The 14,624-nt window shown below is 57.6% G+C and overlaps 1 protein-coding gene across 11 annotated transcripts; it reads left to right on the top strand.

Annotated features, from left to right (window-relative positions):
• The first annotated feature begins 2,418 nt into the window (after positions 1-2,418).
• Positions 2,419-14,325, top strand: SEPT4 (septin 4). Of its 11 annotated transcripts, none has more exons than XM_027517191.1 (12): positions 2,450-2,542; positions 7,409-7,702; positions 8,082-8,175; positions 8,851-8,937; positions 9,408-9,531; positions 12,470-12,604; positions 12,718-12,835; positions 12,926-13,027; positions 13,227-13,323; positions 13,417-13,579; positions 13,739-13,838; positions 14,103-14,325. In XM_027517191.1, exons 1-12 carry the CDS (start codon positions 2,540-2,542, stop codon positions 14,160-14,162), a joined length of 1,377 nt encoding a protein of 458 aa, XP_027372992.1. In that variant the 5' UTR covers positions 2,450-2,539; the 3' UTR covers positions 14,163-14,325. The 11 variants fall into 11 exon arrangements, with proteins under 11 accessions (XP_027372997.1, XP_027372992.1, XP_027372994.1 ...); XM_027517197.1 differs by having other exon boundaries at positions 2,456-2,542; positions 7,409-7,452; XM_027517189.1 differs by lacking the exon at positions 2,450-2,542 and adding an exon at positions 5,126-5,342.
• The last annotated feature ends 299 nt before the right edge of the window (positions 14,326-14,624 follow it).

Genomic DNA, 14,624 nt, shown 5'->3' with positions numbered 1-14,624 from the left:
TGCATGGCTTGCGGGATCTCAGTTCCCCAACAGGGGTTGAACCCAGGCCCCAGCAGTGAAAGCGTGGAATCCGAACCACTAGGCCACCAGGGAACTCCCGGGATGTTGAATTTCAAGAGGGAGAGAGAGCCAGAGCCCCAGGAGCTGAGGGTACTGAGGCAAGGTTGGCCAGGCTACCTGCTGGCTGGAGGTGGTACTGAGCACTCAGTGGTCAGTGACTCGTATGAGGGCTGCTGTATCTCAGCCCTGCTTCCAAGTGTCCAACTCCACCTGTCCCGACAGAACATGAGAGTTGGTGTTGAGGGTAGAACAGTCCTCTCTTTCAGAAACACAGGGAAGGGAAGGGAATTGCAGACATTGAGATAATTTTGGCAATTATCTCAGGGACTTATTCACAGGCCAAGTTCTCACCGAGACTCCTGAATTTCAGCAGGGTGAGCGTGTGGGGTTGTGTAGGTAGAGTGACCCAAAGTCTGTCTTAGGCTTTTATTTTTGCCCAGCCCATGCCTCATGCTGGGCCTATGGCCATCAAGACCCCAAGATTCTTGGCTTAGAGATGAGTTTCATGGTTCCCAGTCTCTCTTGGGGCTTCGCTGCCTTCCAAGCAAGTGGGCACCAACATGTCTCATGAAACAGGGCTCTTTGGGGTCTGGGCAGCCAGTGCCAGAGCAAAGCCTGGGGTTCCAGCTGCAGCAGAGGGTGAGCTGCTAGCTGAGATGTGTCTGTGTCCATGCTTGGACAGCAGCCAGAACCGGGGTGGCGGGGAGGAGGCACATTATGATTGTGAAAAACAAGGCTCTGTGACGGGGCCTGTCCTCCTTGATGTAGGCTTTCTCCCTTGGGCCCAGCACCCCCAGCCCAGGCCTCGAGGGCTGAAATACTGGAGAGGTTTCCTATGAGGAGTGCAGACATGGTAACTAGTGGCTGCAGCTAGATCCCAACAGAGGGGCTTTGTGCAGCTCGAATTTGACATTTGGATCCAACGGCAGCAAGTGCTGCCGTTTCTGCAGACTTCCAACAGACACTGGTTTCTCTCGAAAGGAACTCCTTTATGTATTTGTTTTCCTGAGTAGAGCTTCATATCTCCTGATCTGCCCTGGACCTTTTCCAGGAACCTCCTATATTTTCAGAGGTTGCCTCTCATTGGAGCCAATCTGCTGGTCTCTAGCTTAGTTTAATTCCCTCATTTTGAGGTATGGGAACTGAGCCTAGAGAGGTGAAGTGAGGTTACCCAGATAGAAAGTTTTCTCTTTGACTTGCTGGCTCCTGAATGCCCTGACTTCTTTAAGGAATGACACCCCTTCTTTCCTCCCTCCCACCACTGCCAGATATTTAATGGCAGCCCCATGTTTTCTGAATCTGATCTCATCGGGGTACCCAGCTGAGTGTGACAGATCCCTCTCTTTTGCTGCGTTTGACGGATCTCAACCAAGATCACCAGGCCGTGAATCAGACCCAGAGTGTAGGCTGGCCTCTGGCACTCCTACCAATAGAGGGGACCATGTGTGGCCTTAGTTTTGTCCAAAGTGTACTGGGGCCTCCCAGTCTGTCCTGGAGGAGGACTCTTAGATGTCACAGAGGCGCATGCTTCTGGAAACTTCTACAGAAGCCTAACCAGCTCAGACCCGTATTAGCTCAGGAAATCCCCACCAACTCCCCGCCCCAAGCGTCTACTTTCTGCGAGCTGCTGCTCACCCTCCTGAGCCTCTAATGCCTCTAAAGCTGCTGGAGCATCTGTCTCCACAGCATCTCACCTGCTTGCCCAGCCTGGCCTCTCCTGAGGCCCCCTGCACCTTCCACAGCCCCAGGCAAGGCTTCACTGCCCAGAAAGGCCACTCGGCCTCTCCCTTCCACTCTTCCAGCAGATGATCCCAGGATAGTTTATGCAGCAAATCCTCTTTAATCTTTAATCTAGGGTGCACGAAGGGAACCTCCTGCCTCTCCTTCACAGCTTGGCTGGAGGTGGGGACTCTCTGACGTCCACCTTAGGAGGTATACAGAGGGTATGGACGATCAGTAACTTGGACAGCAGCTGGGTTCAATTCCCACAAACCCTGTGGACTCTCCGGGGTAACTGTTTCTCTCTAACCCACGGGGCAAACTCCCCTGTCCTTCCAAAGGCTTCTCTAGGGGGTGCCAGGTGGGCCCTTCCTTTTTCTTTGGGGACCGGCTCAAGCCCCCGCGGTGCTGCGCCGCCTGGGCAGGCCACTCTTGAGGGGCTCAGGGAGAGCCAGATGACCAGCGAAGCTCTGTCTGATCGCCTCTCCGCATCCTGACTCCGGGGGTCGCGAGCTGCAAGGCCCACCCGCAGGCCAGAGTCCCCAGGCTCAGCCAGCGCGAGCCCGCGCGCAGCAAAGGTGCAGGCCCCGCCCCGGGGCCGCCCCGCCCCGCCCCGCCCCCGCTGCGGGCCCCGCCCCCAGCCGGTCCGCTCTCCGGGCGGCGGGAGGGGGCTGGCGGTGCGGCGAGGTCGGCGCGCAGCTCCGGCCGCGGGTCGCTCGGGCGCTGTCCAGGCGGAGCCGGCCAGGCCCGGGCTGCAGCCATGGTAAGGCGGGCGGGCGCGGGGCAGGGCTGGGCGCACAGGGCCCGCCGCTCCCGGGCGGCTTCGCTGAGACCCGCGGCGCTGCAGCCCCGGCTGCACGGGGCTGGAGGCGCTGTCGCCCGCCGCGGGCACCGGCAGGCTCGGGTGGCGGACGGCACTGCGTCGCTGCTCCCAAGTTTCTCCTCCTGATCCGAGCAGACACGGAGTGGGCCCCGGCCCCGGGGTGCTGCCCGGTTCTTGGGCGAAGGGATGGGTCCGTGAAGGGTGGGGAGAGGGCGCCGGTCGAGACGCGCAGGTGGGCTGGGGCGAGCGAGTCCGGCAGGGGCAGAGTTGAGGGTCCCCGCCCTTGCCTGGGTCAGCTGTTACCTGGGTGACCCTTTCTCACCCCCACCTAGCCAGGGCTCAGGGACCAGCAGCAACTTCCTTTGGAAAATACACAGGAGGCTCACAAACACTGCCTGCCTCCCCGAGAGGGCTGGTGAGACGCTTGGGCCCTCCTCCCCACCGTCTGGGAAGGGGCCGCTCCTAGGCCCTTCCCACACCACCCTCTGCCCAGGGACCTCTGAGAGAGGGCGGCCCAGCCAGCATCCTACGTCCCTCTGCCCCTGAGATAAGGACCCTAGGGAATCTTCCTCCTGCAGCATCCTACCTGGCACCCCCCCCCACCCCCCCAAACCAGGTCCCTCTGCAGTGATGAGGGGTGGAGGGAACTCATTCCTGCCACCTGCCTGCGATGGGCGGAGAAGCAGTAACCCCAGCCCGACTCTCTGGAGACCCCCCAGGTAGGAAGTGTTGAGGTTTGACTGAGGATGCCAGCTCTTGTCCTGCCCTCAAGGCCAGAGCCTGCCACAAACACACTGTGCTGGGTGTCAGGGCCTTCAGGCCCTGTGCCAGCTTCTGCTCCCGGTCTGGAAGCCCCCTCGCCTTTGCCCTCTGCGTGGGAGGCATGGGCTGTTTACAGCAGCAGGAGGTCTGTCGCCAGCCTGTGGGGCAGGATGTTGGCTGTGGGCAGCCTCCAGAAAGGAGCTTCCCGGGCCCTGTGGAATCAGGAGCTTCCAGGTCTAGACAGGCCAACCTTTTGGTCTCTCCTCTGTCAAGCTGTGTCCAGGCCGAGGCCCAAGTCTTGGCCAGGAAGTCTGGGTGACATTGTGACCTTCCCCAAGGGGGGTTCCTGGGAGAGGCCAAGTGGTGCCTGCCTTTATCCCTGCCTGCATCCTTCTCCCCACGTGGGGACAGACAACTTATGGTACCAGGGTGGGAGCCGAGGGGAGCTCTGATTGTTCGTAGTGCCAATTGTCCCTAGGGCAGGGGCCAAGGGAGGCTTTTTCTGCCACACATTAAGTTCAGTTCAAATGAGGTCTTGGGGCTTCAACTTGGCTGAGTTGTAATTGGCCTGTTCCTCTGTAATTAAAGACACCCTATCACGACCAGAGTCCTCGGCCTCAGGCCCCTGGCCTCAAGCCAGCCTGGTCTTTAGGCTGACGTGTTTGTGACAAGCCAAACTTGTCTGTGAGGGTCTCTTTGTGAAAGGAGATGAGGGACCCAGGTGCTTGGGAGATCAGTGGGGAGAGCTCCCCAGCCTGGGAGCCTCCCAGGAGGGCTTAATTGGCATACAGAAAGAATGACCGGCTCATGTTAAAAACCATCCTGTGACTTGAGCTGTCCCTTCTCTCCCCAGGTTCAAAGCAGCTTGAGGTGTACCTGTCATCTGGGTGTCAGCCTTCCTGGGACAGGGAAGGGCCACTCACATTTGGACATTAAGGCCCTGAAATTAAGACACTGTTCAGAATCACAAAGGGTGTTTCTAGCCAAACCAGAAACACTGGCCTGCTGTCTGCCAATCAGGTGCTCCACGCGTGCACTCCCAGCCAGGTCCCTCTCTATGCGTCTCCCACCTGATAGGTAACTTGGAAGCCTGTGGGATGCCAGCCTCTCCTCCACCTGAGGTCATGCCCCACAGAGACCAAGCGTTAGCAGCTGACTCCCTGAGACTGACGGGGGGGATGGAAGGGATTTGGCTGAGTTGAGAGGGCAGGTATCCCAGGATGGAAGGCGTCTGAGTGGCAAAGGCCCCGCTGCGCCTGGGGCCCTCCGCAGGGAAATCTCTGAAGGCAATTTCTGAAGGTAGTGCAGTTCTCTGCTGGGAGGAACCCACAGCGACACTGGGAAGAAAAGTGGGTCCATTCCCATGAGAACCTACACGCAGGGGGCTTAGGACACCCCACCCTACTTCAGCACTGCTTGAAGTTAAGGTGAAAAAGAGAGGTCAGAATCCTTTCGGGATGATGTCTCCTGGACCAGGTCACTTTGGGGACAGGGCTCAACCCCCCGACAGGCCTTGGCGTCCTTGGGGGTTAACAAGAGAAGCCAAGTGGATCAGGAGCCTGCAGACGGACTTGGGAAGCTGGTGCTGTGCCCACCAGGGCAGGCAGCGGGCAGGCCTCATGGGGAGCCAATCAGAGGAGGATGGGACTGCAGAGGAAAGCAGCGGTCCCGCTGCAGCTGAGCTGTCCTTGGAGGGTGGGAGCCAAGGGAAGGGAGGAGGGAGGGGGTGGGGAAGGACATTCCACAGGCTTTTTTGGCCCCTGACAGAGACAGGGTGGTCAGAGAGAAAGGGAGAGGAGCAAGTCAGGACGCCGGGTTACAAAAGCATCAAGACCAGGCGTTTCTGTGCGTGAGGAACTCTGCCTGGCAGATAAAATTAGACCTAGAGCTTGCTGACAGGGAGTCTGAAGCGTGGGACATGGACCGTTCCCTGGGACGGCAAGGCGGTTCTGTCCCTGAGGAGAGGGCTGAAGCTGGGGTAAGGCTGCTCCGGGAAAGGGTGGACCTGCCTCGTCTTCTCCCTTGCGTTGGCTGGATCGGAGCTCAAAGGCAGAGAAGGTTTGGGTCTGTGGCAGAAGGATTGGGTCCGTGGCAGAGCTGGGGGCCGATGAGGCCCCTGGCGTCCTGACCCCTTGGTTGGAGCTCTGGTGGGTCCCTCCCATGCTCACTGGAGGGAGAGTGGTGCTGGCGGCTCTCCTGGAAGGTTTGCAGGAGGCTGGGGGTCCCCGTCAGGGCCTTCCTTCCTCCCCTCCCTGCTGCCCCTCTGCTCAGTGCTCCTGGTGGAACCAGGTGGAGACAGTCCCCTCTCTCCCACCCTCAGTCTGCCCCCCAGACAGACTTCTGGGTTCCTGTAGGGTTGTGCAGAGGGACAGGATTTCCCCAAATTCCCCAGACTCCTGGGCTGCCAGAAAACAAGACCTGTCACACACACTCCGCCCGCCCCCCACCCACATCCCTTCCCCATCGCTGTATAATTAATCGTCTGAACTGGGACCCTTTTAGGAGTGGAAAGGGACAATTCTGCTATGACAGCAAACATAAACCGGAGTGAATGGTCACCCCACTGGCCCCCAAAGATATTGTGGGTGAGAAAAAGCCAGTTGGGTCAGGCCTGCCTCAGGACAGTCTCTTCTGTCCATTTGGCCCCCACACGCTGGTTCCAGTTTCAGGCTAAACGGGCAGTTTCCTGTCCAGGCAAGCCCTGGAGACTGTGGCTCTAAGCTGGCAGGGGCACTTGAGAGGCTATAGCCCAGAAGTAGCTCTTAGGCGGCTTTCCCCTCTAGCCCCCTTCTAGTCCCTTCCCTCTGCAGAAAGCTGGCAGTGCGTAGGACTGCATCCCTCCGTTCTTCCCGCTGTAGCCGGGAACCTGCTGAAGACGGTGGCTGTCTTATCTCCCCTGACTGGGACTCCACAGTGGTCTGGGGTAGCCCCCACTAGCTTGGCCGATTCCCAGGGGGTGAGTCAGCCTGTGAAGCCGGCCCTTGTCCATTGTCTGGGGGTGGCACGTGGGTATTGTAAGGCAGAGCTGAGCCCAGCACCGCCAGGCACTCCACGAAGGGGGCCGGCCCCCAAAGGAGAGAGGAAGCTTCAGGGTCTAGAACTGAGGGTCAGAGTAAGGGGGACGTGGCCTGTCTTCCCAGCTGGAGATGGTGGGGGAACAGGTCTCCGCAGAGGAGCCAGCCACTGTCTGCCCACCCGCCGTGTGCTTCACCGTCGAGGCCAGACCCCCTCCGGTACTTCTGGCTGAAGCCTAGCTCGGGGCAGGGGGCAGGGGGCAGCCGGGGGTGCCTCCGCCTCTACAACCCTCACGGCTGGGGGCTGTCTGCAGTGTCCTCCCACCCTCCCTCACCCGGTTCCTCACGAGCATCCCTGGCACGTTTCCCCTTCGCCCCTGGAGCCCAGGCTCAGGGTCTGGAGTCAGGGGTCTCAGGTCAGCTGCTCTGCGCTCCGGGAGTGAACACCTCCGGGAGAGTCGGCTCCCAGTCCCGGAGCTCAGAGCTGCAGCGGCCGGAGGTGAGGAGCCCCCTGCTGGCTCCTAAGTTGCCCGGAGCTGGAGGCTCCCTTCTCCCCGCCCTGGCTCCCTCCCGCCTCCCGCCCCTACCCGTCCTGACGGTCTGCACTCTCCTTCCATCCTGAGCCACGTTCTCCTCTCCGCTCTAATGCCTCTGTCTGCTCCGCTCATTCGGCCTGGCTTCCTGGCCTCTAGGGCAGTCCCTGGCCCTGGCGTGGAGGGGCAGCCTCGACCAGCACCCTGCTGCGAGGGAGCATGGAGACCGGAGCTGCTGGGTCCCCAGAGCGGCTGCTGGGGCGCCGGGGGCTGCCGCTGCTCCCTGGGGTCTCTCCTGCTGTCGGGACCCTCGGGCCGGGAGGCCTGTAAGCAGGGGAGGGTGGCGAGCGCTTCCTCTGGCTTGGCCGCCTGTGCAGCTCCTTTCCCTTCTAACCACACGTGCTTTCCTCTCTCCCTCTCGCCTTCTCCTATCTTGCTCCTTCCTTCTTCCCTTCCTGCCACCGACCCGCCTACCCCACCCCGCCCCTGCCCCTCAGATCAAGCGCTTTCTGGAGGACTCGGATGACGCAGAACTGAACAAGTTCGTGACGGATTTCCCAGGAAGCGAGACCTACCACCCACCAGAGGCCAAGACCTTGGTGCCCAGGCCCCAAATCCAGGAGCCGAGGCCCCAGGCTTCAGACCTCTGCCAGGATGACCTGGAGTTCAAACCCCCCTCGTGGCCCCAGCCCTCTGACAGCCAGCAGTACTTCTCTGCCTCAGCCCCCCTCAGCCCCTCAGCCCGGCCCCGCAGCCCGTGGGGCAAGCTCGATCCCTATGACTCCTCCGAGGTAGAGCCTCCAGCCCCCGTCTGTGCCATGGGCTGATGCAGGAGGACCTGGGGAGGGAGCTGAGGGAGCCCCAGAAGTGTGTGTCTGTGTGTGTGTGTGCGCGCGCGTGCGTGTGCACCCACATGTGGCTGGAGACGTGCTCTGTCCTGTGTTGGCCCCAGTTCTGTGGGGTCACCCCTGCGCCCCCCATGCATTGGAACCCGACAGTGTCAGCAGGGACAGGAGCCCAGCTGGTGGCCCCACCTGGGGCCTCAGAGGAGTGTGGCAGTGATCCTGGAAGGCTGGGCAAAGACCCAAGAGGCGGGGAGAAGGCTGGCATTGGGTCCTGGGGTCCTTCTGCCTCTGCTCTAATGCACTCTGCTTTCTTGTTGTCCCCCAGGATGACAAGGAGTACGTGGGCTTTGCGACCCTCCCCAATCAGGTCCACCGGAAGTCTGTGAAGAAAGGCTTTGACTTTACCCTTATGGTGGCAGGTAGAGCAGGGGCCGGGCAGAGCTGGGCAAGAGGCGTTTCAGGTGGGGATGGTCTGTGTGTGTGTGTTGGGGGGGTATATGGGTGTTAGTTGCTCAGTCGTGTCCAACTCTTTGTGAACCCATGGACTGTAGCTCGCCAGTCTTCTCTGTCCATGGGATTCTCCGGGCAAGAACATTGGAATGGGTTGCAATTTCCTTCTCCAGGGGTGGAACCCAGATCTTCCCGACCCAGGGGTGGAACCCAGGTCTCCTGCATTGCAGGCGGCTTCTTTACTGTCTGAGCCACTGGGGTATGGCCAGGGCAGGAGAAAGCAGTAAGTGGCTGTGCCTTTTTGCAGAAGAGCCAGAAGCTGTAGGTGGCCCAAAATCCATATCCTATCCAAAGTCTGTATCCTATGTGTTGTGGGGGAGGGGTCATTGACAAGGTCCAGAGAACCCTTAACCCTCAGGTTCCTAACATTTGCCTTTTACTGTGTGACCCTGGGGAATCCCTTATCCTCTCTGGGCCTCACTGGCTGGATGAGCTCTCATCTCTGCTTGCTTCCAGCTCTGCTGTGTTTGGGTTAGTCTCTTCCCAATGAGATAAGCAAGAAGCTCCTCCACACACTCGGCCCAGTGGGGTGGCCTCTTGATGACCGCTGTGACTTGGTGCCTCTGTCCTGTCTCCCCCGTCAGGAGAGTCGGGCCTGGGGAAGTCCACGCTGGTCAACAGCCTCTTCCTCACGGATCTGTACCGGGACCGGAAGCTCCTCAGTGCAGAAGGTGAGGGAAGGAGCGTGAGGACAGGCGGGCAGAGCTGACCTGGGAAATGGAGCTCACTTGGGGTCTGGGGGATACAGGAAGCTTCGGCTTCCTAGAGAGCCTGCCACATCTCTCCAGAGGGCTGTCCAGCCTGGCAGCCCACCAGCAAGCTCCCTAAAGACTTGGGTGCTGAAGCAGGGCAGGGGCCAGAATCCTCTCTGACCCCCCAAAGGATTCCAGGAATCCGAGAAAAGAGGCCGGAGCAGAGAAGAGGCTGGGGCCGGAGCCAACAGCCACCGGCATTTCCTGTGTTGGGAAATGTGCTCTTCGCTGGTTCCCAGAGAACAGACAGGCCCCAGGCAGCCCCAGGGGGCGGGGAAGGGGCAGGGTGGGTGAGGCAGCCTGGGCAGCAGGGCTGGTTGGGATGGGCCATGTTGTCCCAGTGGGCAGGTCCTTGCCCCAGCCCTGGCCTCAGTTTCCCCCTTCTCCAGAGCGTATCATGCAGACGGTGGAGATCACTAAGCACGCTGTGGACATAGAAGAGAAGGGCGTGAAGCTGCGGCTTACCATTGTGGACACACCAGGTTTTGGGGACGCCGTCAACAACACAGAGTGGTAGGTCTGACCAAGCACAGAGCCTGCCCCCAGCCCGCCCATTCCCTACGCTCGCACACAGAGGTGCAGACATATCCCCGATGTCAGGAAGCAGGGCTGTGTGCCCTCGAGCCTGCCCCTGCCCCTTACTGGACAGCTGTCTCCTCTGTCAGGTGAGAGGGACAGCCTTGGGATAGATGACTTCTAGTGTTCCTTTGACTCTGACCTACAGTTCTAGAATAGGGGTGAGGGCACCCCCTCTTTGGAGGGAGGAGCCTCAAGAAGCAAACATGTGAAAACATGTAGCAGAGGACCTGACATAGAGCAGGTGCTCAATAACGGCCCCCTTCCCTCCATCTGCTCCTTTCACCAGCAACGTTTTAGGTGCTACAAGCAAGTTATTAAAGGGGTGAGAGTGCCTGGAGGGGTGGGGGAAGGTGAGAAAGAAGAGGCAAAGGAAAGTGTGGGTGGAACTGCGTTTAAACTCCAAGCACCCTCTGGGCTACCTGCCAAAAGAAAAGTGGCTACTCGCCACTCCCCACCCCTCCGTCAAGCTTCCCTGGTGTCTCAGTGGTAAAGAATCTGCCTGCCAGTTCAGGAGATGCGGGTTCGATCCCTGGGTGGGGAAGATCCCCTGGAGAAGGAAATGGCAACCCACTCCAGTATTCCTGCCTGGGAAATCCCATGGACAGAGGAGCCTGGCAGGCTAGGTCTGCTGCTGCTGCTGCTAAGTTGCTTCAGTCGTGTCCGACTCTACGCGACCCCATGGAGCCCACCAGGCTCCCCCGTCCCTGGGATTCTCCAGGCAAGAACACTGGAGTGGGTTGCCATTTCCTTCTCCAATGCAGGAAAGTGAAAAGTGAAAGTAAAGTCGCTCAGTCATGTCTGACTCTAGCGATCCCATGGACTGCAGCCCACCAGGCTCCTCCGTCCATGGGACTCTCCAGGCAAAAGCACTGGAGTGGGGTGGGGCTAAGTCTATGGGGTCTCAAAACAGTCGAACACGACTTAGTGACTAAACAACAACACCTGCCCACCTCCCCAGTCATCCCTGACATTTTTTTTTTCAAGAACTAGAAAGATGCTTAGATAGTGGTCTGACCTAAGGGAGTAGATGAGAGGAGAATGGGGATAGAAACAGGGGAAAAGGTGGTGGTGCCTTTGTTAAGAACATTAGGTAGGGTGGCGCTGAGACTCCTGGACTGAGAACTCAGATCCTGATTCAGCATTAAGTAACTGCGTGATCTTGAGCGAATGACTGCATTTCCATTTCTTTAGTTGAAAAATGCTGGCTTTACCAGTTGATCTAAAAATCATCCCAGAAAGATGCATGTAAATGTGCATTAAAAACTGTTAAAGGCTGTGTACACAACACTCATGAATTTAAAGACGATAATTGCAGGATTAGTGCAAAAGAAAAGTGTGGGGTCCCTTGTTCAAAATGATAAAGAATTTCAAGATGGCCACAGCAGAGAGTGAACCAGGTGTGGCCCCTCTGAGCTCAGGGCCCACATGTGACTGCACAGGTCACACGCCCAGGAAGCTGGCCCTGGATGGTTGCCTCCCAGACTGATCGGAATCTTACAGATCCTTCTGTGCTCTGAACCCGCCTCACATGCTTTATCATTACAACATGAGACCTTGGCTCAGCACGCTGGTTCACCTTCAGCTTCTTGATCGAAGCCTTGAGGGGAGGGCCACTTCGTACATTCTTGCCATAGCGCTGGGCTAGTACGTAGTGCATGGTCCCCGTAAATACTCCTGCTGGACTGAGGTGGCCTCCATGTCATCACCCTTCCTAATCCAGGAATATGTCTCAGCCAACTGGGCTTGCCTTGAAATTCTAGCCCCAACCAACGCCTGTTTCCTGCTTTAGCAAGTAGCGCTTCCTCCTTCAATCGGTCTACTTACTTCCTCTGACATTCCATACTGTAGTAATAATTCCCCTCGCCCGGCCCCTCCCAGTTTACAGTGTATCCGCACATGTGCCCATTTAGTCAGCGGCAAGAATTTACTGAGCACAGATTAGGTGTCCAGCCCATGCTGGACATTTTAAGGGATACAGAGCAAGTATGAATAATCCTTGTCACTGGGAAGCTTACAGTCTAGTGGCAGTGGGAGAGGAGAGGGGGCAGGTCTCTGGCATGTGTGTCAATCAGGCAAAAACTTAGGTTAGTAAATGGGTCAGGCAGTGTAGTGGCAAACACACTGAACTAGGAGTCAGAGCCCAGGCACTTGGATGGGTAGAGAATTTGCTGGCTAAAATGATCTGCATTAAGTCTCAGCTGCTCTGGATTTGACTTCTTCATGTATAAGATGAGAATAATGATACTTACAATGTCCACCTATCAGGGCATCTATCAGTGAAGACAAAACTCAGGAACAGCAGAGCAAGAGACTTGAAAACTGAGGTTCTTGAATATATATGTTGAATATACATATGGATGATATATACCATAAATGTATATGACCTTCATGTGTGGTGAAGGGAAAGGAGAGCAGTGTGCATTGGTATAGTCACAGGAACCTTTGTGGAAGAGATGGTTCTTGGACATGGCTTTGAAGGACGGAGTGGGCTTGGAGAGGTGCAGGAGAGGCTGGACCCACTCGAATAAAGGCCCTGAGGCTGAACTGTGAACCTGACTTAGGGCTGCCCTGGCCTCCAGTTGGTTTTCACCGCATCTTGCTAGTCTTACTGCTTTGTTTGGTCACCTGGGCTCTCTTCTTCTCATCAAACTAAGGGTTTAATGACCTCTGCCCATGTGCCTAGTCTGATTTTCTATCAGGATGTTTGAGATGTACCATGACCCACCCAGGTACCTCCCTGAAGATGCGGTAAAGCAAGTCGGCGAAGAGCAAAGTCTTGCAAAGACTGCCCAGGGCGTGGACTCCTTGTAGCCCCAGAGCTCACTAGGCAGTCCTCACTTGCACAGTTTCTCTGCTTGTGTCCCTGCCCCAGCTGGAAGCCTGTGGCCGAATACATCGACCAGCAGTTTGAGCAGTATTTCCGAGATGAGAGTGGCCTGAACCGCAAGAACATTCAAGACAACAGGGTGCACTGCTGCCTGTACTTCATCTCGCCCTTCGGCCATGGGTACGGTCTGAGCCTGGTGCTCCTGGCCCCACCAGGCGCTGCCAAGGGGACAGGCCAGGACTACCCAGGGCAGGGCTGCCACTAGCAGGTGGTCACAGGTTCCTGTTCCCCAGGCTCCGGCCATTGGATGTTGAATTTATGAAGGCCCTGCATCAGCGGGTCAACATCGTGCCTATCTTGGCCAAGGCGGACACACTGACACCTCCTGAAGTGGAGCGCAAGAAACGCAAAGTGAGGGCAGCTGGTGGGGGAAGGGAGCAGGTGGGCTTCTGGAAAGGTTGGAGTCCCTCCAGAACCATGGGCCCCTCGTGTGTTTGCCAGATCCGGGAGGAGATTGAGCACTTTGGAATCAAGGTCTACCAGTTCCCAGACTGTGACTCTGATGAGGATGAGGACTTCAAATCACAGGACCTGGCCCTAAAGGTGGGGCCACCCCAGGGATCCCTTTCCCAGCTTGTTTCTTCTGGGCGGAAGAGGGAGTAGAATTCTATGCAACGGGGAGGGGCTCTTGGGGTGGAAGAGGACCCTGGTTTCCTAGAACGAAGCAGAGGAAGATGAAGACGCAGGCACAAAGGAACAGGTGAGAATGGGGGTGTTGAGAAACACCCCTAACTTCTTCCAGGAAAGCATCCCATTTGCTGTCATTGGCAGCAACACTGTGGTAGAGGCCAGAGGGCGTCGAGTTCGGGGCCGGCTCTACCCCTGGGGCATCGTGGAAGGTAAAGCTCTGAGCTTGTGACCAGGGTATCTCCTTGCCCTCCATGGGTCTCCTCTACCCATGCCCCTGGCTGACCCCTAGCCTTGCTGTGCAGTGGAAAACCCAGGGCACTGCGACTTTGTGAAGCTGAGGACAATGCTGGTGCGTACTCACATGCAGGACCTGAAGGACGTGACGCGGGAGACACATTATGAGAACTACCGGGCACAGTGCATCCAGAGCATGACCCGCCTGGTGGTGAAAGAACGGAATCGCAAGTATGGCCAAAGGCCAGGACGGAGCTGGCAGGGGTGGGGTCCCAAGCGCCACCTCGGATGAGACCAAGCCCTTCCTTTGTTCCGCAGGCTCTGGGCTCAGTCCAAGCAGGTACTGGGGTTCCCCTACCCTTACCAACCTCCTTTCCCCCTTCCCTTCAGCAAACTGACTCTAGAGAGTGGTACCGACTTTCCCCTTCCTGCCGTCCCACCAGGGACAGATCCAGAAACTGAGAGGCTGATCCGAGAGAAAGATGAGGAGGTGAGGGTAGTATGGGGTGGTAGGGGTTGCCGGCCTGAGAGGACCCCTGTTTAATCATAAACCTGTCTGTCTTGGTTTGGGAATAGGAATATCCCTGAACCTGGTACATATCTGGACCCTGGATTGGTGGATTAGTGGTTCTACCCAAGGACCCCATCACACCCCAGGGCTACCAAGGGCCTGACTGAAGGGATTAGAGGGGGGCATTTCCCTAAATCTGTAGGACTCTGAGAGGCCCCACTTTGATGCGTGTGCCTGTTCCAGCTGCGGCGGATGCAGGAGATGCTGCACAAAATCCAGAGACAGATGAAGGAGACCCATTAGCTGACTTTCAGCCCTGAATATTTAAACGCCGCTTCTTCGTCCTGCCTATGTCGGCCCCTCCCAGCACCAGCTCTGCTCAGGCCCCTGCAGCTACTGCCACTTCGCCTTACATCCCTGCTGCCTCCCCAGAGACTCAGAGGAAATAAAGTTTAACAAATCTGTAGGTGGCTTCTGGTGTCACTGTCTGTATCTTTCCCATCTCATGGAAACCAAGATCTTAGGACCCAGTTTTGAAAGGTTGCTGGAGGAGGGTGCTGGTTTCTGGCTTTTAGTAGGGGCAGGAGAACAGGAAAAACTTTCCCCTCCCATGCCAAGAGTTCAGTCCCTGCCTAGAATCCAGCCTGGCCAGTCTATCTTCCTGACGGTATCTGTCCTGCCTCTGTTATCTGGAGCCCATCATCTTTCCCACATATAGTACTGAGAATCCCACAGACGTTTTAGAATTGATATCCGCTCTCAAGA

This window comes from Bos indicus x Bos taurus, chromosome 19 (genome assembly GCF_003369695.1).
Source record: "Bos indicus x Bos taurus breed Angus x Brahman F1 hybrid chromosome 19, Bos_hybrid_MaternalHap_v2.0, whole genome shotgun sequence".
Lineage (NCBI taxonomy): Eukaryota > Metazoa > Chordata > Mammalia > Artiodactyla > Bovidae > Bos > Bos indicus x Bos taurus.
This window is presented reverse-complemented; position numbering and strand designations above follow the sequence as displayed.

What these genes read in the sequence shown, in the direction of transcription:
- SEPT4 (XM_027517188.1), top strand. Translation starts at nt 6,511, where the DNA reads ATGGTGGGGGAACAGGTCTCCGCAGAGGAGCCAGCCACTGTCTGCCCA. An exon ending in CACAGGACCTGGCCCTAAAG is followed by an intron (nt 13,028 to 13,226) that starts GTGGGGCCACCC and finishes AACTTCTTCCAG; the next exon opens with GAAAGCATCCCATTTGCTGT. An exon ending in GTGAAAGAACGGAATCGCAA is followed by an intron (nt 13,580 to 13,738) that starts GTATGGCCAAAG and finishes CCTTCCCTTCAG; the next exon opens with CAAACTGACTCTAGAGAGTG.